General features: G+C 43.2%; 1 protein-coding gene across 1 annotated transcript in view; it reads left to right on the top strand.

Annotated features, from left to right (window-relative positions):
- The first annotated feature begins 9,308 nt into the window (after window positions 1-9,308).
- Window positions 9,309-24,475, top strand: part of med1 (mediator complex subunit 1) — a 53,675-nt gene continuing 38,508 nt past the window's right edge. The window contains exons 1-7 of the mRNA XM_072487425.1: window positions 9,309-9,454; window positions 18,674-18,780; window positions 19,039-19,117; window positions 20,369-20,423; window positions 20,546-20,678; window positions 21,768-21,796; window positions 22,696-22,767. Of these exons, the coding sequence (XP_072343526.1) occupies window positions 9,328-9,454; window positions 18,674-18,780; window positions 19,039-19,117; window positions 20,369-20,423; window positions 20,546-20,678; window positions 21,768-21,796; window positions 22,696-22,767 (602 nt within the window). The 5' untranslated portion in view covers window positions 9,309-9,327. The remainder of the gene's footprint in view (window positions 9,455-18,673; window positions 18,781-19,038; window positions 19,118-20,368; window positions 20,424-20,545; window positions 20,679-21,767; window positions 21,797-22,695; window positions 22,768-24,475) is intronic.

Below are 24,475 nucleotides of genomic sequence, written 5' to 3'. Positions count from 1 at the left end.
TTCTCATCAAACCCAAACTCACCCATTTTTGAGTGATTTCAAGTTACCCTCCTAAAGTCTCTCATAACTTAATTCTATATTGAATATTCTCAGCTCACTCCCAAACTGATCAGAAACAAATAAGTTAAGGATGCCTAATGTGCATAAAACAATGACATGAAAACATCTAAGGGACAGAACTAAATTTAAAGTGTCCCTTACCATCAATTTTCAGTAAGAAGTCTTCCAACACCAGGTTAAAGTCCAACAGGTTTGTTTCGAATCACTGGCTTTCGGAGCACAGCTCCTTCCTCATTCACCTGAGGAAGGAGCTGCGCTCCGAAAGCTAGTGATTCGAAACAAACCTGTTGGACTTTAACCTGGTGTTGGAAGACTTCGAACTGTGCCCACCCCAGTCCAACGCTGGCATCTCCACATCATCAATTTTCAGGAAGTAAGTTGCTTAACAGACTCCAGGGAATTGCACAAGTCACTGAATGAACAATATTTTCATTTTGGTTTCGGAACTATTAAACGCTGACTTTAGGAGGATGGAGTTCTCTTGAATATAAAAATATATAAGGGCTCTTATCTGTCGATGAATAGCAGCATTTTGCTTGTAAAATCTTTGATGATATAAAATAAATGCCTTCAAAAATAAAAGAGAGACAGAAAACACTCAAAGGTGTTTACATTAAGTCAAAAACTCTGATCAAAGGCCATTGACCGAAAATGTTGTCTTTATTTCTCGCAGTTCTGACCTGCTGACCCAGGATTTCCTGTTTAATTTTAGATTCCAGCATCTGCAGTATTTTGCTTTTATATTAACCAAGAGTTCAGACTAAGGATATTATTAAACTGGAAAGAGTGCAGAAAAGATTTACTAGGATGTTGCCGGGACTTGATGGTTTGAGTTATAAGGAGAGGCTGGATAGACTGGGACTTTTTTCCCTGGAGCGTAGGAGGCTTAGGGGTGATCTTATAGAGGTCTATAAAATAATGAGGGGCATAGATAAGGTAGATAGTCAACATCTTTTCCCAAAGGTAGGGGAGTCTAAAACTAGAGGGCATAGGTTTAAGGTGAGAGGGGAGAGATTCAGAAGGGCCCAGAGGGGCAATTTCTTCACTCAGAGGGTAGTGAGTGTCTGGAATGGGCTGCCAGAGGTAGTAGTAGAAGCGGGTACAATTGTGTCTTTCAAAAAGCATTTAGATGGTTACATGGGTAAGATGGGTATAGAGGGTTATGGGCCAAGTGCGGGCAACTGGGACTAGCTTAATGGTAAAAAACTGGGCGGCATGGACTGGTTGGGCCGAAGGGCCTGTTTCCATGCTGTAAACGTCTATGATTCTATGATTCTCTATGATTCAAGTTTTTAAAAATGATTACCATGTTGGAGAAATGCACATTTTGAGAATAGATCGGATTACTTGGAGAGCAATTGTTTTTATTCATTCACAGGATATGGGCATTGCTGGTGCGCATTAATTGCCCATCCTTAATTGAAAATGAAAAAAATGAAAATGGCTTATTGTTACAAGTAGGCTTCAAATGAAGTTACTGTGAAAAGCCCCTCGTGGCCACATACCAGCGCCTGTTCGGGGAGGCTGGCACGGGAATTGAACCGTGCTGCTGGCCTGCCTTGGTCTGCTTTCAAAGCCAGCGATTTAGCCCTGTGCTAAACCAGCCCCTAATTGCCCTTGAACTGAGAGACTTGCCAGACCACTTCAGAGTCAACCACATTGCTGTGGGTCTGGAGTCACATATAGGCCAGATCAAGACGACGTTGGGATGAAGAAGCTGACCAATGGAACCTGGGTAACCCGATTGGTCTGTTTTCTGTTTCGATACAGGAGCACACCGCATGCAACCATGGGAGCGGCACTGGCTGAACTACTGATGGGTCAATGCCTCTGGACACTGTTAAGCCTGATCATTCCGAATATCGGGAAGAAGGTCCAGCAGGGTCAAGAGCTGTCCAAAGCCGATGATGGACATTGGAGGCAGCTCTGCAATTTCACTCCTGGGGACGGCATCTACATCCGGAATTTCGGCGATGGGGCCACGTGGATCCCAGGGATCATGCTACGCCAAATGGGGCCGGTATCTTACTCTGTATGGGGATTGGGCCAGGAATCTAACCATCATGTGGACCACATCTGCGGCTGCTTCCAAGAATTGCCAGTGCCCGCAACCGCCCATTTTCTACTGTAGCCATGTAAAATGGCTGACTCCCGATTAGAATGGTCAAACCCCGATCTAAAATGGCGAACGGAAGAGGCTGATGGGAAAATCAGCCAACAGGACTCAAACGGACAGCTGCAGGTAAAACAGTGTATTCGCCTCTGGGGAAGCCAGACCGAATCGATACCTGCAGCCATCAACATAACAACAACTCAGCCATCTGCTTATTAAGCAGCCATCCCCGGGAACAAGTGCTACAAATTAGCAACTCAAAGCCGACCCAGACCTTCCGGCGCCAGCAGGAGCTGACACAAAGAAAGGTAAACGACCACCCCTCGATCAAGGAATCGCTCCAGTATTGGAGCATATCGAACCAAGTGATTGGGACCAAGTCCAATCACTTGGAACCAGGTACAAGGTCCGCCCCGAGAGGCGGGAAGCCCCTGGGGACTATAAGAATAGGGGCCAAGTTCAGCTCGACTCTTCTCCTCCTACCCGCAACCTTCGAGACCCTTCTACACGAAAACGTAAGTTTTACTCCAGCGATCGCTACCAGATAGGTACTCCTGACTATCGACTTGTACCAGCTGTTGAATCCCACAGGCTCAGAACCAATTCGAAAGACCATTTGTTTCCCTGACCTAGTGGGCCATTTCCAAAGTTAAGTATTGGCCTTTAGTGGTAGGTAGTAGTCTAGAAGTAGAATTATTGTATAAGTATTAATTGCTGTATATAATAAATGAGCATTGATTTAACTCTTACTAAGCGGTGTGTTGCATTATTAATAGATAGGCGAGATACTAAATGAATATTTTTCGTCAGTATTCACTCAGGAAAAAGATAATGTTGTGGAGGAGAATGCTGAGCTCCAGGTAAATAGATTAGATGGCATTGAGGTAAGTAGGGAAGAGGTGTTGGCAATTCTGGACAGGCTGAAAATAGATAAGTCCCCGGGGCCTGATGGGATTTATCCTAGGATTCTCTGGGAGGCCAGGGAAGAGATTGCTGGACCATTGGCTTTGATTTTTATGTCATCATTGGATACAGGAATAGTGCCAGAGGACTGGAGGATAGCAAATGTGGTCCCTTTGTTCAAAAAGGGGAGCAGAGACAACCCCGGCAACTATAGACCGGTGAGCCTCACGTCTGTAGTGGGTAAAGTCTTGGAGGGCATTATAAGAGACAAGATTTATAATCATCTAGATAGGAATAATATGATCAGGGATAGTCAGCATGGCTTTGTGAAGGGTAGGTCATGCCTCACAAACCTTATCGAGTTCTTTGAGAAGGTGACTGAACAGGTAGACGAGGGTAGAGCAGTTGATGTGGTGTATATGGATTTCAGCAAAGCGTTTGATAAGGTTCCCCACGGTAGGCTATTGCAGAAAATACGGAGGCTGGGGATTGAGGGTGATTTAGAGATGTGGATCAGAAATTGGCTAGCTGAAAGAAGACAGAGGGTGGTGGTTGATGGGAAATGTTCAGAATGGAGTTCTGTCACAAGTGGAGTACCACAAGGATCTGTTCTGGGGCCGTTGCTGTTTGTCATTTTTATCAATGACCTAGAGGAAGGCGCAGAAGGGTGGGTGAGTAAATTTGCAGACGATACTAAAGTCGGTGGTGTTGTCGATAGTGAGGAAGGAAGTAGCAGGTTACAGAGGGATATAGATAAGCTGCAGTGCTGGGCTGAGAGGTGGCAAATGGAGTTTAATGTAGAGAAGTGTGAGGTGATTCACTTTGGAAGGAAAAACAGGAATGTGGAATATGTGGCTAATGGAAAAGTTCTTGAAAGTGTGGATGAGCAGAGGGATCTAGGTGTCCATGTACATAGATCCCTGAAAGTTGCCACCCAGGTTGATAGGGTGGTGAAGAAGGCCTATGGAGTGTTGGCCTTTATTGGTAGAGGGATTGAGTTCCGGAGTCAGGAGGTCATGTTGCAGCTGTACAGAACTCTGGTACGGCCGCATTTGGAGTATTGCGTACAGTTCTGGTCACCGCATTATAGGAAGGACGTGGAGGCTTTGGAACGGGTGCAGAGGAGATTTACCAGGATGTTGCCTGGTATGGAGGGAAAATCTTATGAGGAAAGGCTGATGGACTTGAGGTTGTTTTCGTTAGAGAGAAGAAGGTTAAGAGGAGACTTGATAGAGGCATACAAAATGATCAGAGGGTTAGATAGGGTGGACAGTGAGAGCCTTCTCCCGCGGATGGAAATGGCTAGCACGAGGGGACATAGCCTTAAACTGAGGGGTAATAGATATAGGACAGAGGTCAGGGGTAGGTTCTTTACGCAAAGAGTAGTGAGGCCGTGGAATGCCCTACCTGCTACAGTAGTGAACTCGCCAACATTAAGGGCATTTAAAAGTTTATTGGATAAACATATGGATGATAATGGTATAGTGTAGGTTAGATGGCTTTTGTTTCGGTGCAACATCGTGGGCCGAAGGGCCTGTACTGCGCTGTATTGTTCTATGTTCTATGTAATCATTACTTGGACTTGAACCACGTGGTGGTATTAGAAAGATACCTGGCGACTCTGAGCAAAGGTGACAGAATAAGAATAAGTAAACTAAGGCTAAAACGAGCAACACTACGGAGCCCCCAGCCGCAGCCTCCGCCGCAACCGGCGTCCCGTCCAGCTGTCGACGGCCAGAAGGTCGAGGTGCCCAATGCCGTTTTCTCAGATCCTGACTCGGACTTTGGCATGGACGTCCAGCCGCAGGAAGACTCAGATCCGTGGCTATCAACACCCACGATGATACCCGTGTCCGTTCCTCCTCCAACACCACCCCCACTGGTCCAGCCTTGACGCTTGGCGCGGAAGTGCCGCTCACCGATAAGGTTTATCCCTCCTGGGAATCTCTTCAATGCCGGAACGCCGATACCATGCAAAATGGACAAAGGGTCCCACAGATCAGCCAGAGGACATGGACATTTCTACGGACTTGGGGGGAGGGTTGTTATGACCCCCTGGGAAGTAAGGGAGTGTGTGCCATCCGAATCCCATTAACTCATAACGAGTATGAACTTCTCCGGTAATTGGGGGCAGAGCTATCCCCTTAACAGGGAATGGTCCAGAGTATAAAAACCCCAGCCTGGGGATAGGTCGGGGAGGGTGACCCTTCAGAGCATGGGTGTTTAGTAGTGTATCTTAATAAATCTCTTTCTGTGTATCGTACCGTGCATCCTATGAGTGTTTCTCGCCCGCCAGATTCTACAGTTGCTCTATCCAGTTAAGTCAGTTTCTTAGTCATCACCAGTATTACTGGTATTTTCGACAAGAATGGCAGATCAGAACTGGTTTCATTTCCCCATTCAGAATTGAATCTTGCTGACCCACATATTATTAGTGTATATATATATAGTATTACTGGAACTTCCAGTAAATGCTGGAAAGATACTACCCACATACGCATGCACACATTCTTCGAAACCAACCATAGAAAGTGGTCAGCCAAATGGCTGGTTCACCATTTGCAAAATCAGCACAAACTGTGTGTCTGTAAACTATGCTTGTGGTTCAGACTACAGCGCTCCCCAAAGAGAGGAAATGGAACTGCAAACAGTCTGCACAGGGATGATTGCACATTAATACATCTTTGACATTGAAAGGCCACAAAAGTAGTTATGTTAAAAGCTTCCACTCCGTTCCCTTATCAAACCTACTGCAGAGTGTAGTAAAATCCCAGCACATAAAACATTCGCTTTCCATCTGACTGCATATAAAGTATTGCACAGCCTCATCGTGCTCAAAGAATTTGAAGCCTACCAGATTACCATGACAAAAAGGAGAAGTGGCACAGTCCAGGACACCTTGGGAATTCTCCCTCAAACCCAGAGATGAATTTAATCATCAGGAAAGGTCAGGAAAACCTGGAAGTGAAGGGCACCAGTAAAATCTGTTGGAACTGGTCTTGTATAATTAAAATGGAACACCAGTATCATCAGTGCCCGTATTACTGATGTTTACCCAGGATTACGCAATTTTAACTGGATTTTCCTTTGAGCCTGCTCGATCTCTGAGCCACTGTCTCTCCTGGTTGAGGCAGACCTCATGTGTAACAGATGTAGGTAACAGATGAGGAACATGTCAGCCATGATAGAATGTGGGAGCAGACTTGATGGGCCGAATGGCATAATTATGCTCCTACATCTTATGAACTTATGTGCATCAGTTGGCATTTCTTGTGCATTAAGTATCTACACTCCATTGCTCAAGGTGGCAAGGGTGGCACGGTGGCACAGTGGTTAGCACTGCTGCCTCACAGTGCCAGGGACCCAGGTTCAATTCCAGCCTTGGGTGACAGTCTGTGTGGAGTTTGCTCCTTCAATGAGAAACCCGTGTCTGTGTGGGTTTCCACGGGGTGCCCTGGTTTCCTCCCACAGTCCAAAGTTGTGGGATTAGGTGGATTGGCCATGCTAAAAAAAATTATCCCTTAGTGTCCATGACAAATACATGAATAGGATGGGAATAGAGGGATACGGACCCCGGAAGTGTAGAAGATTTAAGTTTAGATGGGCAGCATGGTCGGCGTAGGCTTGGAGGGCCAAAATGCTTGTTCCTGTGCTGTACTTTTCTTTGTTCTTTGTTCTTTGTCTAAAGGTGTGCAGGTTATGGGATGTGATTACGGGGATAGAATGAGGGCGTGGGCCTAGATAAGGTCTTCTTTCAGAGGGTCGGTGCAGACTCGATGGGCCAAGTGCCCTCCTTTTGCACAGTAGGAATTCTATGCATATGCTATGTAAAACTCAACCATACATAAATTATATGTTTGTTTAGAGATTGCTTCAAGCCAGTGATAAATCTGATTATTGGATAATAGCGTCGGGAAAAATCACTTTTCTTTATTTTTTAAGTAGATTTTTCATACGGCGATCATGCAATTCAAATAATTTGCATTTATACAGTGCCTTTAACATGGAATAATCAATCAAAATACTTGGTGTTGGCGCACACAATGAGTTTGTTGTTGATTAAATGTCCTTTTGTTCTACTCCAGCTAACACCCGATTCAAATACAGGAACAACACTTTCCATTGAAAAGGTACCTTTAATGTAGGAATACATTTCAATATCCCTCAATGGTGTGGTATCGGACAAAAAAAAACAAGCCACAGAATGAAGCGCTAGGAGAGGTGGCCAACTGCTTAGGATCTCAGGAAAAGAGTAGGGCCTAGGTGGTTGAAAGCACCAGCCACTGCACCCTTTGCCTCACCAGCCATCCTGGGTGAGGTTTGTGATTTATTCCTAAGTTATGGACAGTTTTGTATTGTGGACACTTGGCAAAAATCAGGTGGGCAAGCTCATTGGTCATCAGGCCTTTACAGCTGCCTGACAGCTTACAAAGTTAGAATTTGCATGCCAGTGTTAGGTTGATGGTGTGCTGATCACTCGATCATCCAGGCCCTCAACATCAATTTATTTTCACAATATTATTTCTCTGCGCTGAAAAAGGGGCACCTTATTTGAGCCATTTTAAAAGACATTTTATATACAGGAAATGTATACAGGAAAAACATAATGGACAAAAGAGCTGAATTCTGGAGGTGAGTGTAAGCCTTTGACATCAAGGCAGCATTTAGCCAAGCAAGCTTTCAAAGCTCCAGCAAGCCTGAGTAAAACTGAAGTCAATGGGAATCAGGGGGACTATTCTCCACTAGTGGAAGACATATATAGCACAAAGAAAGACGATTGTTGTTGTTGGAGGCAAATGATATGTGCCCAGGACATTGGTACAGGTATTTCTCAGAGAATTTCCTGAGGCCAACTATCTTCAGCAGCTTCATCAATAGCTTTCCCTTCACCGTAATGTTTGAAATGGGGATGATGAAGCACCTTGGCTCTATTTCTATAGAGACACTAAATAAAGAGTTGTTGTTGCTCTTTAATTGCATTGTGTTCAGTTCCATTTGCTATTCCTCAGATAATGAGGTGATCCATACAAGACCTGGACAACATTCAGGTGAGGCTGATAAGCGGCAATGAAAATTCCCACTGCAGAAATGCCAGGCAATGACCATCAGGGGCTGTTTAACACACTGGGCTAAATCGCTGGCTTTTAAAGCAGACCAAGGCAGGCCAGCAGCATGGTTCATCTCCTGTAACAGCCTCCCCAAACAGGCACCGGAATGTGGCGACTAGGGGCTTTTCACAGTAACTTCATTGAAGCCTACTTGTGACAATAAGTGATTTTCATTTCATTTCATTCTCCTTTAGGGGTGCATAACCACGTCCCCTTAACATTCAGGAGCAATACCATTGCTGAATTACCCATCAGCAACCTGTGGGGCAAAACAGAGAATGCTGAGCAATCTCTGCAGATCTGTGGAGAGAGAACGGGGCTAATGTTACAAGCCTGGATGACGCTTTGAAAAAGAGTCAGTCATCCCGCTTTGACAAAGTCACCCAGACTCAAAACGTTAGCTCCGTTCTCCTCAAAGATGCTGTCAGACCTGCTGAGATTGTCCAACATGTTCTGTTTTTGTTTCAGAACTGGAAATAGGGTCAGATTATACTGGTGTGTGGGATGCAGCAGTGGGGTTGGATAGAGGGCCAACGGTAGGTGGAGATTGGCAAAGCTGTCGCGGACGAAAAGACAAAGGGAATGGAAAATGGGGGGGGGGTTAAGGCTAAGAAGGGCGCTGACAGTGACCCATTACGAGATCAGAATGTGTTCATGGCAGAACAAAGGTAAGCAGTGTGTCAAAGGGCAACATGGAATAGGGAACAGATGTTCCTTGTGGGGTGTGGAACAATGGTGAGGGGAAAATGGATCGATGGAAAAAAGGAAAATGAATTGATAGAAATAAAAATGGAGTGAAGGTGGAGGAGAGAGTTCACAGTCTGGAGTTGTTAAACTCAATGTTAAGTCTGGAAGGCTGTAACATGCCTAATCGGAAGATGAGGTGATGTTCCTCCAGTTTGCGCTGGGCTTCACTGGAACATTGCAGCAGGCCAAGGATGGAAATGTGAACGTGAGAGGAGGGCAGTGAGATGGAATTACAGCGCCTGGAAGGTCTGGGTAACTTTGGGCAACACTGAACTCTGGGCTGCAGTTCCCCCATCCGCCTCCAGGGGCGCGGCTGGTAGCCCTCTGACGGCAGCTGGGCAAACCGGAAGTGACGCTATCAGTCCGCGCGGCCGGGGCCGTGCGAGCGGAGGGAAGATGGCGGCGCTGCAGGGGTTTCCCGTCTCGGTCTCCTACAGTCACGGCGGCTCCGCCGACACCTCAGCCGGTCCGCAGCCCCAGCACCAGCCGCCGCACGCCGAGCGGAGTAAAGAAGAGGCGACAGGTACAGACGAGGCCTTCGGCCGGTGAACACCCTCCGAGCTCAGCCCCGCGGAGGGTGGGGGGAGGGGGACCGGAGCTTCCAGGAACAGGAGGGCCGCCCGGGGGGGGGGGGGGGGGGTGAGACGGAGACAATGGCGGGGCCTCAGACCGCTGGGCCTCAGACCGCTGGGCTGGATCACCCCCCCCCCCCCCCCCCCCCCCCAAACTGAGGGCCCATCATCTCCCCAGACGCGGGCAGAGCCTGGGGTTTGGGAGACCCTCTCCATTCAGCTGTGTGGGACAACCGGCTACAGCCCCACTGAAACAGACCGAGTGCAAACATATGAATGGGGTGATCCTCGCTGCAGACCAAAGGATCCCGGCAGACACGATCAATAAGTGGAAAGGGGGTGGGGTGGGGCATTGGTTGAGCATGGTAGCACAGTGGTTAGCACTGTTGCTTCACAGTGCCAGGGTCCCAGGTTCGATTCCCGGCTTGGGTCACTGTCTGTCCAGAGTCTGCATGGTCTCCCCATGTCTGTCTGGGTTTCCTCCAGTTGCTCCGGTTTCCTCCCACAAATCCCGAAAGACGTGCTGTTAGGTGAATTGGATATTCTGAATTCTCCCTCTGTGTACCCAAACAGGTGCAGGAGTGTGGCGACTAGAGGCTTTTCACAGTAACGTCACTGCAGTGTTAATGTAAGCCTACTTGTGACACTAATAAAGATTAAAACAAAAAAAAATAAAAAGTTGTATCCACCCGAGAGACAAATCTAACTAACCTGCATTCCAGCATTGTATGGAGATGCCATCCCGAGACATAATCATAGATCATAGAATTTACAGTGCAGAAGGAGGCCATTCAGCCCATTGGGTCTGCACCGGCCCTTGGAAAGAGCACCTATCTAAGCCCACACCTCCACCCTATCCCCGTAACCCAGTAACCCCACCTGACATTTTTGGACACTAAGGGCAATTTAGCACGGCCAATCCACCTAACCTGTACAGCTTTGGACTGTGGCAGGAAACCGGAGCACCCGGATGAAACCCGCGCAGACACAGGGAGAATGTGCAGACTCCGCACAGATAGTGACCCAAGCCGGGAATCGAACCTGGGACCCTGGACTTGTGAAGCAATTGTGCTAACCACTGTGCTACCGTGCCGCGCCATCCTTGCCATCAAAATTGTATTTGCTGATGTTTCAACAGTCAAATTGACATGGTATAAAAGTTTAATACTGAACGTTTATCCTCGTGTTTTACTGACACCCTGGTGACAGTGCAATTTAATCTTTGACTAAAACTTCTTGCTACCTGGGTCATAACAGTTCTTTTTAAAAAAAACCTCGAGGGTGAGTGTACTTTATTTGTTACTCATTTCAGACTTGTGTGTATTATGTTTCCCATGATCATGAAGGCGCTGTACTGCTTACAAGAAAATCCAAGTTAGCGTCTGTTTAGACGATAAACACTTACAGATGTACCCTGAAAAAATGACTATCAGATGAGGCTGCAGATAAGAGTGTAAGAAATGAGAACTGAAATTTCACCATGTGTAAATTGGAATTTTGGAGCTGATCGCTTCCCTATTGATTTGTTTATAGCATAGAATTAGAGAATTTAGGATCAGAGGAAGACCATTCAGTTCATCAGATATTTGCTGGCTGAAAAAGAGCGAACCAGCTTAATCCAACTCTCCAGCTCTTGGTCTGTCGGCTTGAAAAATTACAGAATTTCACGTACACATCCAAATATGTTTCAAATGCAATGAGGTTTTCTGTCTCCACTACCATTTCAGCCAGTGAATGCTGGACCCTCACTGCCCTCTATGTGAAAAGATGTAATTTCAACTCTCTTCGGATCAATCTATTGATGACATTAATTATTTTCCCTAGTTTGTGACAATTCTGCAACGGGAAATCGGCTGTTTTTGTTACTGGAAGGCATTTTCCAGTGGGGTTCCACAGGGCTCACTAGGTTCCTTGCTTGTGGCACAGACCAATGATTTGTACTTAAATGTAGGATGCATGATAGTGAAGGAGAAAGCTGTAGACTGCATGAAGATATCAATGGATTGGTCAACTCGGCAAAAAAGTGACAAAACTTAATCCAGAGAAGCTTGAGATAATGCATTTGGATCAGTGCTGAGGCCGCAACTGTTCACAATATATATTAATGACTTGGAGGAAGGAAGCAAATGTAGTGTAGCCAGATTTGCAGATGATACAAAAATAGGCGGAAAGGCAAGTTGCGAGAGGGTTACAAACAGTTTGCAAAGAAATAGTGATAGTTAAGTAAGTGAGAAAAAATTGGCAAATGGAGTATAATGTGGGAAAATGTGAAGTTCATTTTGGAAGGGAGAAAAGCGGAACAGAGTATTCTTTAAATGGAGAAAAACTGCAGAAAGCTGCAACACAAAGGGACTTGCCGTGTTTGTGCACGAAACACAAAGCTAGCACACAGGTGCAGCAGGGAATCAGGAAGGCTAATGGAATGTTGGCCTTATTTCATGAGGGTTGGAGTATAAGAGTTGGGAGGTGTTGCAACTGTACATGGTACTGATGAGACCACATCTGGAGCATTGTGGGCAGTTTTGTTCCCCTTATTTAAGAAAATATATTATTTAATTGGAGGCGGTTCAGAGAAGGTTCACTTGGATGACCCCTGGTATGGAGGGATTGCTTTTTGAGCAACGGTTAAACAGGTCGGGACTCTACTCATTGGAATTTAGAAGAATGAGAGGGGATCTCATTGAAACGTAGGATTCTTCGGAGGCTTGACCGAGTAAATGCTGAGAGGATGTTTCCCCTCATGGGAGAGTCTAGGACCAGAGGGCATGGCTTCAGAATAAAGGGGCGCCAATTTAAGATGAGATGAGGAGGAATTTCTTCTCTGAGAGGGTTATGAGACTTTGGAACTCCTTTTCACAGAGAGCTGTGTGGGCAGAGTTCTTGTGTAGGCTGAAATAGATAGATTCTTGATCAGTAAGGGAATTAAGGGTTATGGGGACAGGGCAGGAAAGTGGACATGAGGAATGTCAGATTAGGCATGATGCTGTTGAGTGGCAGCATTCCCGAGGGGCCGAATGGCCAACTCCTGTTCCTATTTCTTGTGGTCACAAGGGAAAGTGGCTGCTGATCGAATATTCAGTTGATGGTACCAAAAGCATAATCAAAGAGGATGATTTTTAAGTGCTTTTTTAAAGAAGGGGAAGACACTGTGCTTTTGGATGAATTCTAAAGCGCAGTAGCTGAAAAACTGGCCCCGAGTTGGAATGGCGGAATTCAGAGTTAACAGTGATCTCTGATAAATTGTTTAGGTTCATTCTTCAGTTTGATAACATCTGAATCCCTACCAATGTGTAAAGATATCAATTTGACCAGAATGAAAATGAGAGACCCTGAGCGAGTGAAAATACATTTAGTTTCAGAAATGGGGTGTTAAATTCGCCTTTGTTTCTTACCAAGATGTTATACACAAAAAAGTGAATATTCATTATTTTTGTTTGAAATCAGCTATTAACAGAAAGTATGAATGGTCACTCGTGATATGAAACTTGAGCAGCACGAAAGGAAAGGGTTCAGCAATAATCAGTGAGAAACATGGAGAATACAGTTGAGTCTTGCTGGTGGTTGGGATCCCTGCGTAATGAATACTTGCAGCTTGTGTTGGCTTCCGAGAGTCTGTGATTGGATACATAGAACATACAGTGCAGAAGGAGGCCATTCGACCCACTTAAGCCCTCACTTCCACCCTAAACCCGTAACCCAATAACCCCTCCTAACCTTTTTGGTCACTAATGGCAATTTATCATGGCCAATCCACCTAACCTGCACATCTTTCGACTGTGGGAGGAAACCGGAGCACCCGGAGGAAACCCACGCAGACACGGGGAGAACGTGCAGACTCCGCACAGACAGTGACCCGGCGGGGAATCGAACCTGGGACCCTGGCGCTGTGAAGCCACAGTGCTATCCACTTGTGCTACCGTGCTGAATATCTTTAGGAAAAAAACCCATAGCAGCAATGAAATCGCAGCAGTGTGAAAATAAATTTTAGTAAACGAGTGAAGGGAGGCAGTTTTACAGGTTAGGGTTATTGTAGGTTTAAAATGGAAATATGCTGATAGCTAACCTTTAAGCAAACTCTGCTTCATGCAGGAAGGATGTAACAATATATTGTTAAATTAGGGATGTAGTTGTATGACTGCAGTGTCTGTAGAGTGTGATGTGCAGCTAACAGATCTAAGTCATCACCGGGCTCTGTACCTGTACGTATGCACAGAGTTCTAGTCTCAAATTTATCATTTTTTATATCTGAGCGAACAGACAAGAATTTAATTTTACCAACAAGCTTAATGCACATGAGCACTTTAGCCGTTGTCAGAGAGTTGATGGTTAAAGCCCTAGTTAGGACTCTAAAACAATGCAGTAAAGAGAGGGTGCTGCGTTGTTAGATATGCTGGCTTTGATTTAAACCAAGGTCCTGTGTTTATGCTGACAAAATATCCCATGACACTTCTTAAAGAACAGAATGCTAGTTCTTCTAATGCCGTGATCAGCATTTATGCCGCAACCAAGTTGATTAACTGCTCGTTTATCTCATTACTGTTTGTGTTGAGATAATTGCAGTGATTACATTTCAAAAGTAACTGTTGATTGTGAAGTACTTTATGACGTTTTGAGGATTTGTGGTGTTTAAATAAATGCAAGTTCTTCTGTTTCATTATAAGAACATGAGAACAAGCAGGCCATTCATATGAACATGCAGGGACATGCGAATGAGGAGCAGGAATAGATCTTGGCCCTTCGCGTCTGCTCTGCCATTCAATAAGATCATGGCTAATCCGATTGTGGCCTTAACTCCACATTCTACCTACCCCTGATAATTTTTGACTTCTTTGTTAGTCAGGAATCTAACTACTTATGCATCAAAATATTCAAAGTCCCTGCCACCACCACTCTGTGGGGTAGAGAGTTCCAGAGACTCAAGTTTTCCTGAGAGAAAAAATGATCCTCTTCGTCTTAAATAGGAGACCCCTTGTTGAATTGTGTTCCCTAGTTCTAGTCTTTCCAACAAGGGGAAATATGCTTACAGCATTCACCTTGTCAAGTCCTCTCAGGATCTTTATAAGATCACCTCTAATTCTTCTAAACACCAATGGGTACAAGCCCAGCCTGTCCAACCTTTCCTCATAAGATAACCCCCTGCCCCAAACCCAGGTATCAGTCGAGGGAACTGCACCTAACGCATTTATATCGTTTCTTAAATGAGACAGAACTCCAGATGTAGTCTCATCAATGCCCTGTGCAACTGCAGCAAAACAAACATACTTTTATATTTTATTCCCCTTGCAATAAACAACAACGTTCCATTTGCTTCCCAATGCACTTGCTGTACCTCCAATATTAACCTTTGTGATCTGTGTATCAGGACAGAGTTCTGCACTCGCACTCTATTCATTTAAATAATATGCTGCTTTTCTATTTTTCCTGCCAAAGTGGACAAATTCACATTTTCCCACATCATACTCCATCTGCCAAATGTTTGCCTGCCCACCTAATCTATCTGTATCAATTTGCAGATTCCTTATGTCCTCTTTATGACTAACTTTCTTACTTTTCTTTGAGTTATCAGCAAATGTAGCAACCATACATTCAACCCCTTCATTCAAGTCATTGATATAAATTGTAAATACTTGAAGCCCCAACACAGATCCCCGTGGCACTCTACTCGTCACATCTTGACAATCCGAAAATGACCCACTTATGCCGACTCTCAGTTTCCTGTTAGCTAACCAATCTACTCTCCACGCTAATATGTTACTACACCAGAAACTCATATTTTGCGTAGTGCCATTTGATGTGGAATCTTGTCACATGCCTTCTAGAAATCCTAAGTACACCACATCGACAAGTTCTTCTTTATCCATATTGCTTGTTACTTCCTCAAAGAACACTAATAAATTAGTCAAATGTGATTTCCCTTTCACAAAAAAATTGCAAAAAATACGGAGGCTGGGGATTGAGGGTAATTTAGAGATGTGGATCAGAAATTGGCTAGCTGAAAGAAGACAGAGGGTGGTGGTTGATGGGAAATGTTCAGAATGGAGTACAGTCACAAGTGGAGTACCACAAGGATCTGTTCTGGGGCCGTTGCTGTTTGTCATTTTTATCAATGACCTAGAGGAAGGCGCAGAAGGGTGGGTGAGTAAATTTGCAGACGATACTAAAGTCGGTGGTGTTGTCGATAGTGTGGAAGGATGTAGCAGGTTACAGAGGGATATAGATAAGCTGCAGAGCTGGGCTGAGAGGTGGCAAATGGAGTTTAATGTAGAGAAGTGTGAGGTGATTCACTTTGGAAGGAATAACAGGAATGCGGAATATTTGGCTAATGGTAAAGTTCTTGAAAGTGTGGATGAGCAGAGGGATCTAGGTGTCCATGTACATAGATCCCTGAAAGTTGCCACCCAGGTTGATAGGGTTGTGAAGAAGGCCTATGGAGTGTTGGCCTTTATTGGTAGAGGGATTGAGTTCCGGAGTCGGGAGGTCATGTTGCAGCTGTACAGAACTCTGGTACGGCTGCATTTGGAGTATTGCGTACAGTCCTGGTCACCGCATTATAGGAAGGACGTGGAGGCTTTGGAGCGGGTGCAGAGGAGATTTACCAGGATGTTGCCTGGTATGGAGGGAAAATCTTATGAGGAAAGGCTGATGGACTTGAGGTTGTTTTCGTTGGAGAGAAGAAGGTTAAGAGGAGACTTAATAGAGGCATACAAAATGATCAGGGGGTTGGATAGGGTGGACAGTGCGAGCCTTCTCCCGCGGATGGATATGGCTGGCACGAGGGGACATAACTTTAAACTGAGGGGTAATAGATATAGGACAGAGGTCAGAGGTAGGTTCTTTACGCAAAGAGTAGTGAGGCCGTGGAATGCCCTACCTGCTACAGTAGTGAACTCGCCAACATTGAGGGCATTTAAAAGTTTATTGGATAAACATATGGATGATAATGGCATAGTGTAGGTTAGATGGCTTTTGTTTTGGTGCAACATCGTGGGCCGAAGGGCCTGTACTGCGCTGTATTGTTCTATGTTCTAAAACCATGTTGACTCTGCAGGATCGCACTTGAGATTTTCAAAATGCCTTGCTATGTCCTTGTAAATAATAGATTCCAGCGTTTTTGCTGTGACAGATGTTAATCCAACTGGCCTGTAGTTTCCTGCTTTCTGTCCCCCTCCTTTCTTGAACCGAGGAGTCACATTCGCTATTTTCCAACCTGATGGGACTGATCCAGGATCTAGGGAATTTTGGAAAATTAAAACCAATGTATCTATTATATGAGCAGCTATTTCTTTTAAAATATCAGGATGAAGCCCACCAGGATCTGTGCACTTTTCAGCTTTTGATTCTGATAATTTTCTTCATACCCTTTCCCTATGATTGTATTTCTTTCAAGTTCTTCCCTCCCTTTCACCACCTGATACACAATTAGCTCAGGTTCAGTAATATGTACATGTATTGTATATAACATGTACTGTATGTAATGTAATACAAGGTGTTGCTGACAGTCGAATGAGACAATTTAAATATGGATTTTTTTGTGTCTCAACGCTTTAGCAGCAGAGTTCACCAAATGTGTTTTGAAAGAGTGGACACAGGCTAGCACTTTGCTTCTGTATTCAATAACTTGTCCTTAACTATAGAATTTGCCTAATATTGAATGAAGATTTGGGAGGAAGTGAAAGGAAAGTGCTCTTATTTCTAGAATTTGGTTTCAGGATAGCATTCACATCATCCTGGAACAAATAATCTTCTCGTCATCTGAGCAAATGGTAAATTATGCAGCATAGAATGTTCCAAAGAGAAGAAAATAGATGAGAACAGGCTCACTTAATTCGGGTTTGACCATATTGAATATTATGGTAAAAGCCTTTGGCATCAATTTAACAACCACTGTAAGCCCTCTTAGTGTTAAGCCTCCTCTCCTGAGAATAATTTGAAAGTTGTAAGTCTATCTTATGTAATGTTTGAACCTGGGATAAGTGGTGAGTTTTATGTATCAAAGCCACCAAGTTAATTGGAACTAAAATCTTAAGTGTGATTAAATGTTTTCAATACTAAACCCTAAATTGGGGTGTTAGATTTTACACATTGAGAATCAAATAACCCAAGTTGTTTCCGACTTCAGGTTGAAAGCTTTTCAAGTAAATGGTCAAATCTTTACAGATCTGAGATCCGTCCAACTCTGATATTCCATTTGAACATGTCAGTGGACTGTTTCATTTGCTACAGTTACATTGCACGAAGTGTCAAAAGGATCAGATTGCGAATGTTTAATCCCAGGTGTGGTTTCAAAAACACGAAGGGACAGAGCAGAATACATAGATATGCCATTTATTCCGGCACTTACGGAGGAAATTACTAATGGAGCCTGCATGTAACTGCGAAATTTACACCTGGGGCCATGGAGCATTCTGATTATAAATGTTGTCATTTCTCTCCTTGGAGAATAAGTGATTCTAACACACAAGAAAATCCCAAGCGGCTAAAGCTTCTTCGTTGAAATCCCTTATTCCCCAGTGAGGTGTTGCCAGCATTTCGCTGTTCCCCGTGTTTTCCATTTACTCATGTAAAACAAAAACAGCCAGAGGATCTGTTTGATGCTCTTTCTTCATGGGAGATACTTCCATAGTTTGGACATCTTTTGGTGATGGGGAAATGAAAGTAGCAACAATGGCATAATTTATTTTTTAGTCTTTGAGAACTAGGGTTGGTTCAAAAAAAAATTCAAAGCAACATATTTTATCTTGAGTGAAACCAGGACAAGTATTTCAAAATAACCATAAAGATGCAACTATTGAAATAGTGCAGGCTTATCCATACTGATTTGTTTTATTTTTAAAAATAAATTTATAGAGTACCCAATTCATTTTTCCAATTAAGGGGCAATTTAGCATGGCCAATCCACCTACCCTGCACTTTTGGGTTGTGGGGCGAAACCCACGCAGACACGGGGAAAATGTGCAAACTCCACACAGACAGTGACCCAGAGCCGGGATCATACCTGGGACCTCGGTGCCGTGAGGCTGCAGTGCTAACCACTGCGCCACCGTACTCCCTTCTCATGTGGAAATTTTAACTTAGTTTATACCTGCAGGGAATATTTTGAGATGTATACTTAATAATGGACATATTCTCCCAAAAACGATGCCTTAATTTTCTTTTTGCTTGTTCTGCAGAAGCTGAGAAGTTGAGTAAAATGAACTCCTTGCTGGAGAAACTTCATGCAAAATATAGCCAGACACGACCCTGGACTGAAACAGCGAAACTTGTGCGGCAAGCCATGGTAAGATTGCAGAGAAGCTCAGACATCAGACAAGAATCTGTGGGCCACAGTCGGCCAAGATTTTAATCTCTCCTCGCAGTGTTCCTTCAAAGATGGTGAATAGATGATAATTTCTTAGACACAGAATCTGATGATGTCGAGATATAGTATTGGTTATCATGATTCTTATTATCTACCGATAAACATTTATCACAGCCTGTCTTCTTTACATCTTACAATGAACAGCTATTCTAATTGCTGTATTGTCTTTATGTTAAGGAGAAACGCGGTATAATGAACACAGGAGGCCACCAGCATCTTATTGCCTGTTTGGAGACTCTGCAGAAAGCATTAAAAGGTTGGTGAAGATTTTCACAAGCTGATACAGGAGATTGAAAAAACATTATCATTCTTATGGGCTGTGGGATCAACGTAAGATTTCACCATGAACACCAGTATACTGTTTATGTAATGGAAGGCAGGCCATTTAGCTCATCAATCATGTTCTTTCCACATGTACAGTCTCCTCTTGCTGTCTGATTATCTCTTTGCAATGCATTTATTAGCCAGAGAAAATGTTGCATATATTTTTTATGACTTCCACAAGTTAAGTTAAGCTGGGGCTGGTTTAGCACAGGGCTAAATCGCTGGCTTTGAAAGCAGACCAAGGCAGGCCAGCATCACGGTTCAATTTCCGTACCAGCCTCCCCGAACAGGCGTCGGAATGTGGAGACTAGGGGCTTTTCACAGTAACTTCATTTGAAGCCCACTTGTGACGAGCAATTTTCATTTAAGCAGAATTTCAGACCATCAGTAGTTTCCAGCAGAGGCCATCAGAAACCAGCCAGCACAGGAACTCCATCTCATTTTTCTCTTCTGTAGCTTAGGGTTGCTGGAATCAATTGTGCAACTCTTAACTTAAATCAGTGAGCCTTGTACAAACCAGAGCTCGAACCTCGATATGTCGCTTATTGTCTTGTGTGGTGTTTTTATTCACAAGGCCCACTAAGGAAGCCATTTTTTCTCTTTTTAGCCATAGATAATTGTCAGTGCTATATAAAAAAAACTAAGATGTTTTAGTATTTAAACGTGCAGTATTTATATGGGTAATGGCTTTATTCTCTTTGTGTGTACATATTAGATGGGTCTAGGTTATTTTTAGATCTAAAACTTGTAAGGAAGTCATTTCTTATACATGCATTTGTCAATTCGAGACGAAACTATTTTAGCATTCCCCTTCCCCTATGATCTGCAATTTGTTTAAAACTTCATCATCCATGACCTGTCCAAAGTACAGGGCGGACCACCCCTGCCCTCGCTGACCTTCACTGGCTCCCTGATCCCAACATGTTCAATTTAAAAACTATGTCTAACTCCCTCCATTACCAGCCCTATCCTCCCTCTGTAGGTTCCTCAAGCCCTGCTTTCTTCTCCTTCCTGAAATCTCCTTAGCTCTTTCACTACCTTCAAACACCATCTTAAAACCTAGCTCTTCAATCAAAATGATTTTCTGTCCTTAAAGGCACTGTACAAATTCAAATGTTGCCCTTGTTTTCTCTGAATCTTTACATTGATGCTAACTCTCAATTCATGCTCATTGTTTCTTTAGTCATGTCTCTGCCTGCAATGACAGACCGCCTGGAGTCTATTGCCAGACAGAATGGGTAAGACTCCCTGCTTTGAATGCCAAATGAATTCATTGATCTGCCATCATTCAGACTGTTTACTAAGCAATTAAAGTTTTTTAAAAGTACCTAATTCCAGTCTACCCTTTTCTGACATCCAGCCTTGGTTCTCACCTGAGTCCTTCAGGTACCGAATGTTACATTACATCAGACATGTTCTATGTAGAAGTGCTGCTGGATTCAACAGGGCAAGTCTGTGATGTCAAGGTGGCACATCATGGAGAAAATCCCGTGGTAAGTCCTTTGTTGTTGGGGTTCTGTGACTGTTCTACTGCCTGTTCACTTAATGATTTTAGTCTCTAAAATTCTCCACTTATGACTGATCTGTTGCTTCATGGGAGCTACATAGCCTCAAGTGTGTGTGAGCTGTCTGTTAAACAGAGTCCTGTGTTTGTTTATAATTGGTACCCCTAAACTTTGTTGGGATTGTGATCGTACAATTGTCTTCAACCTTCTGTGCTTTATCCATTTAGCTATCCATACAGGGACATAATTACAAAATAGTTAGTAATAAATCCAATAAGGAACGCAAGAGAAATATCCCAGAAAGTGGTTAGAATGTGGAACTCAACCACAAGTAATCGTTCTGGCATATGACGTGGCTGCATTCAATGGCAAGCTAGATAAGCACAAGAAAGAAATGAATAAAAGGATATGTTGAAGGGGTGGAAGAGGAACTCGAATAGAGGTGTTAACTGAGAGATTTTCACAGATCGAAAAAATAACTATTCCCAATGCTCAGCAATTAGAGGCATCAATTTCAGATCATCAACAGAATGAAGGGAAAGGATAGATATTGTTGGAGTACACCACAACCAATTTCTACACATCAATGAGAAAGATGACCAGATAATCTAGTTTTGGTGGAGATTATTAGAAGATGCATGTTGGCCAGGACAGCAGGGGGACATCTCTGCACTTGAAATATGGCCATGGGATCTTTTACAGCCACCTCAGAGGATAGATGGGACCTTGATTTGGTTTAATCCAAAAGGTGACCCTTCCAACAGGGTCCCTCAGTTCTGCACTGAAGTACAGTGCAATAGTGCATGGTGATGTCTAAAATGGCCTGTCATATCTGAGAGCTAAGTTTATTTTTGGTACAAACACCAACAAATTTTTAAATGAAAAAATACTTTTAAAAAAATGTAAATCTGTGGTGAAGTTTTTAAAATAATAAAGCAATGATAATTGGGATAACGTTCTCAATGAGAAACTAAATACATAAATGTTTTAATTGATGAAATGCACTTGTGTCTACAATTGCCTGACTTTTTCTAAAAATATAACTTTACATGATGTTTTTAAACATGTTTTTCCTAGAGTTGCCAGGAACTGGTGCAATATTTGAGGTAAGTAATTTTTAAAGAACGTGATGGGATGAATATTTTCATTGTGAATAACTTAAAGTCTTTAGGACAGGGGTAAAGGCCATGAAGCAATCTGATAAATATGTAGAGCTAGTCAGTATCAGTGAGGTGTTGATTCAAGGAAGCAATTACATTTGAGCACAGAAAACCAATTCTGATACTGGGGGAAATTACCATTTATCTAATTTCTCCTATAACCATAAATAGAAATAAGCTGAAATCTCTTGTTTAAATATTGGCCATGTTTTTGGTGTATATTTTTATTGGTGTATGTTTTTAAAATACCTTAATTTCTGAAATAAGCAGCAGTAAAGATCGCATTGCATTGATTTTGTGATTCATGTTGCTTCTCAGCTGAGAAAAGTTGAGAGAAGGGGCTGGGTAGAGCAGTTTTACATGAGGTTGTGTTGCTATTTTGTTTCTCCTAATGGACTACTAGCTTCCCTTTTTAAAATTATTCTTTGATGGGATTTGGGTGTTGCCCATCCCTCATTTCCCTTAAACTGAGTGGCTTGCTGGACCGTTTCAGAGTGCAGTTAAGAGTCAACCATGTTGCTGCGGTCAGTAGAGCGGGAGACCCGACTGGTCCATCAGTAGATGATGAACAGCAGCTGGAGAACACTTTCCATTCATTCTCCATCCCTCACAATTTACGATGAATTGTGGGGTACCTACATCGGAACAGCTCAGAGGACTGGGACGATTGAATCCTCGTTTCATCTCTCCTTGGTGTATTACAGTGCTACCATTCTCAGCCAGAATAATCACTTCGCAAATTCAGAGAAAGGGAAATGAACATACTTTGGAAAATGTAAGATCTTTTCTTCATGTGTTATTTTTATATTGTGCTTTCCTGATAATGGAAGCTAATTGTGTTACAGAGAGAAGAATTTTTTGGAGTTCTCAAAACATCTTAAAGGTCTCGTCAATCTATATAAACTCCCTGGGGACAAGTAAGTATCAGATATTTTCTTTCTCTCGCCGAGCAGTTTTCACTAATTCACATATCAATGTTGTTGTATTTGTTTGCAGAGTGTGATTAATGTAGGATTTTTAAATATAGATTGTATTATATATATAATATATATCCGTTGCAGTAACCAAAGAGAAAATGCTGGAACATCTCAGCAGGTCTGGCAGCATCGGTAGGGAGAGAAAAGAACTAACGTTTCGAGTCCAGATGACCCTTTATCAAAACTAAAAGACCGAGAAAGTGGGAAATCTTTATACTGTGGAGTGTGAATGAAAGATGAGTCATAGCCACAGATACCAAGGGAAAGAGTGCTAATGGCAATTTCCAGAGAGAACAAAAGGTGTGAATGGCCAAACAGCTGGGAAACTAACATCCGAGGGTAACCTGTAACAGATGTAGATGGGGGGGTGGGTAAATATATATAAAGAAAGACAAGAAAGAAACAAATGGTTAAAGACAGTTGCAATAATGTCATTAAAAGCCTAGTTTACGGTGTTTATAATCTCACAGTAGTATTAACCTACAGGCAGGCGGTGTATCTGCAAAAGAGGCAATTAAGATGTCGTAAAAATCAGATCATCATTCATTCCAACCATGTGTTTGTGTACAAAGAGAGACCTAATGGCATTTTGTTATGATTGCTGGAGATTCCTCAGAGAATAGATCATTTTAGACAATGTGTTCAGACTTGGGTAAGCAGGTCAGGGGACCTGAGTTGGATAAAGATGATGTAATTAATGAGAGGAGCCAGGCCTGTCTGTCGTTTTGCAGTTTGATATAGGTTTGGAAGTCTGCTTTACGTTTTACGTTGAGCAGCAGTTTTTGCCAAATGCTGTCAGGATGAGCAGTAGTCTGACACAGACAGAAAGATCTGCAGACTATTCCTGAAAAGATCTTTCTCTCGTCAAGTAATCTTCCCAAGAAATCTCTATGCAAGTGTACAGCAAGTAATCCTGTGTTTTCTAACTTTATTTATAAGTGGTTTTTGACCTGTGATGGGCTTTGTTTAATTGGAGATAGAAAAGTCATCAGTAGTAAAAAGGGTTTCTTTTATTTTAAGAATTGTTTAACTATTAATTGAAAAGCTATTTTCTGTGATGGTAATGTTTTTTTTTAAGAATATTTAATTGAAAATTTTTGGTCAACCATCACAGTACATTGTGTATCCTTTACACAATAATATAACAGTATAAATAACAATGACCTGTTTTATAAACAAAGAATAAATAATATATAACAAAAACGAAAACTAAAACTAAATGGCAACTGCCTTGTCTCAGATAAACACTCTCCAAAAATATGGTTTAACAATCCAATATACAATTATTTATAGCAACGACCTATACATATTATACATATATATTAACCCTGAGACTCCTTCTGGATCCTCCCCCCCCCCTCCCCCCTGGGCTGCTGCTGCTGCCTTCTTCTTTTCCATTCCCTCTATCTTTCTGTGAGGTATTCGACGAACGGTTGCCACCGCCTGGTGAACCCTTGAGCCGATCCCCTTAGGACAAACTTAATCCGTTCCAGCTTTATAAACCCTGCCATGTCATTTATCCAGGTCTCCACCCCCGGGGGCTTGGCTTCCTTCCACATCAACAGTATCCTGCGCCGGGCTACTAGGGACGCAAAGGCCAAAACATCGGCCTCTCTCGCCTCCTGCACTCCCGGCTCTTGTGCAACCC

The sequence above is a fragment of the Scyliorhinus torazame genome, chromosome 21, assembly GCF_047496885.1.
Source record: "Scyliorhinus torazame isolate Kashiwa2021f chromosome 21, sScyTor2.1, whole genome shotgun sequence".
Taxonomy (NCBI): domain Eukaryota; kingdom Metazoa; phylum Chordata; class Chondrichthyes; order Carcharhiniformes; family Scyliorhinidae; genus Scyliorhinus; species Scyliorhinus torazame.
This window is presented reverse-complemented; position numbering and strand designations above follow the sequence as displayed.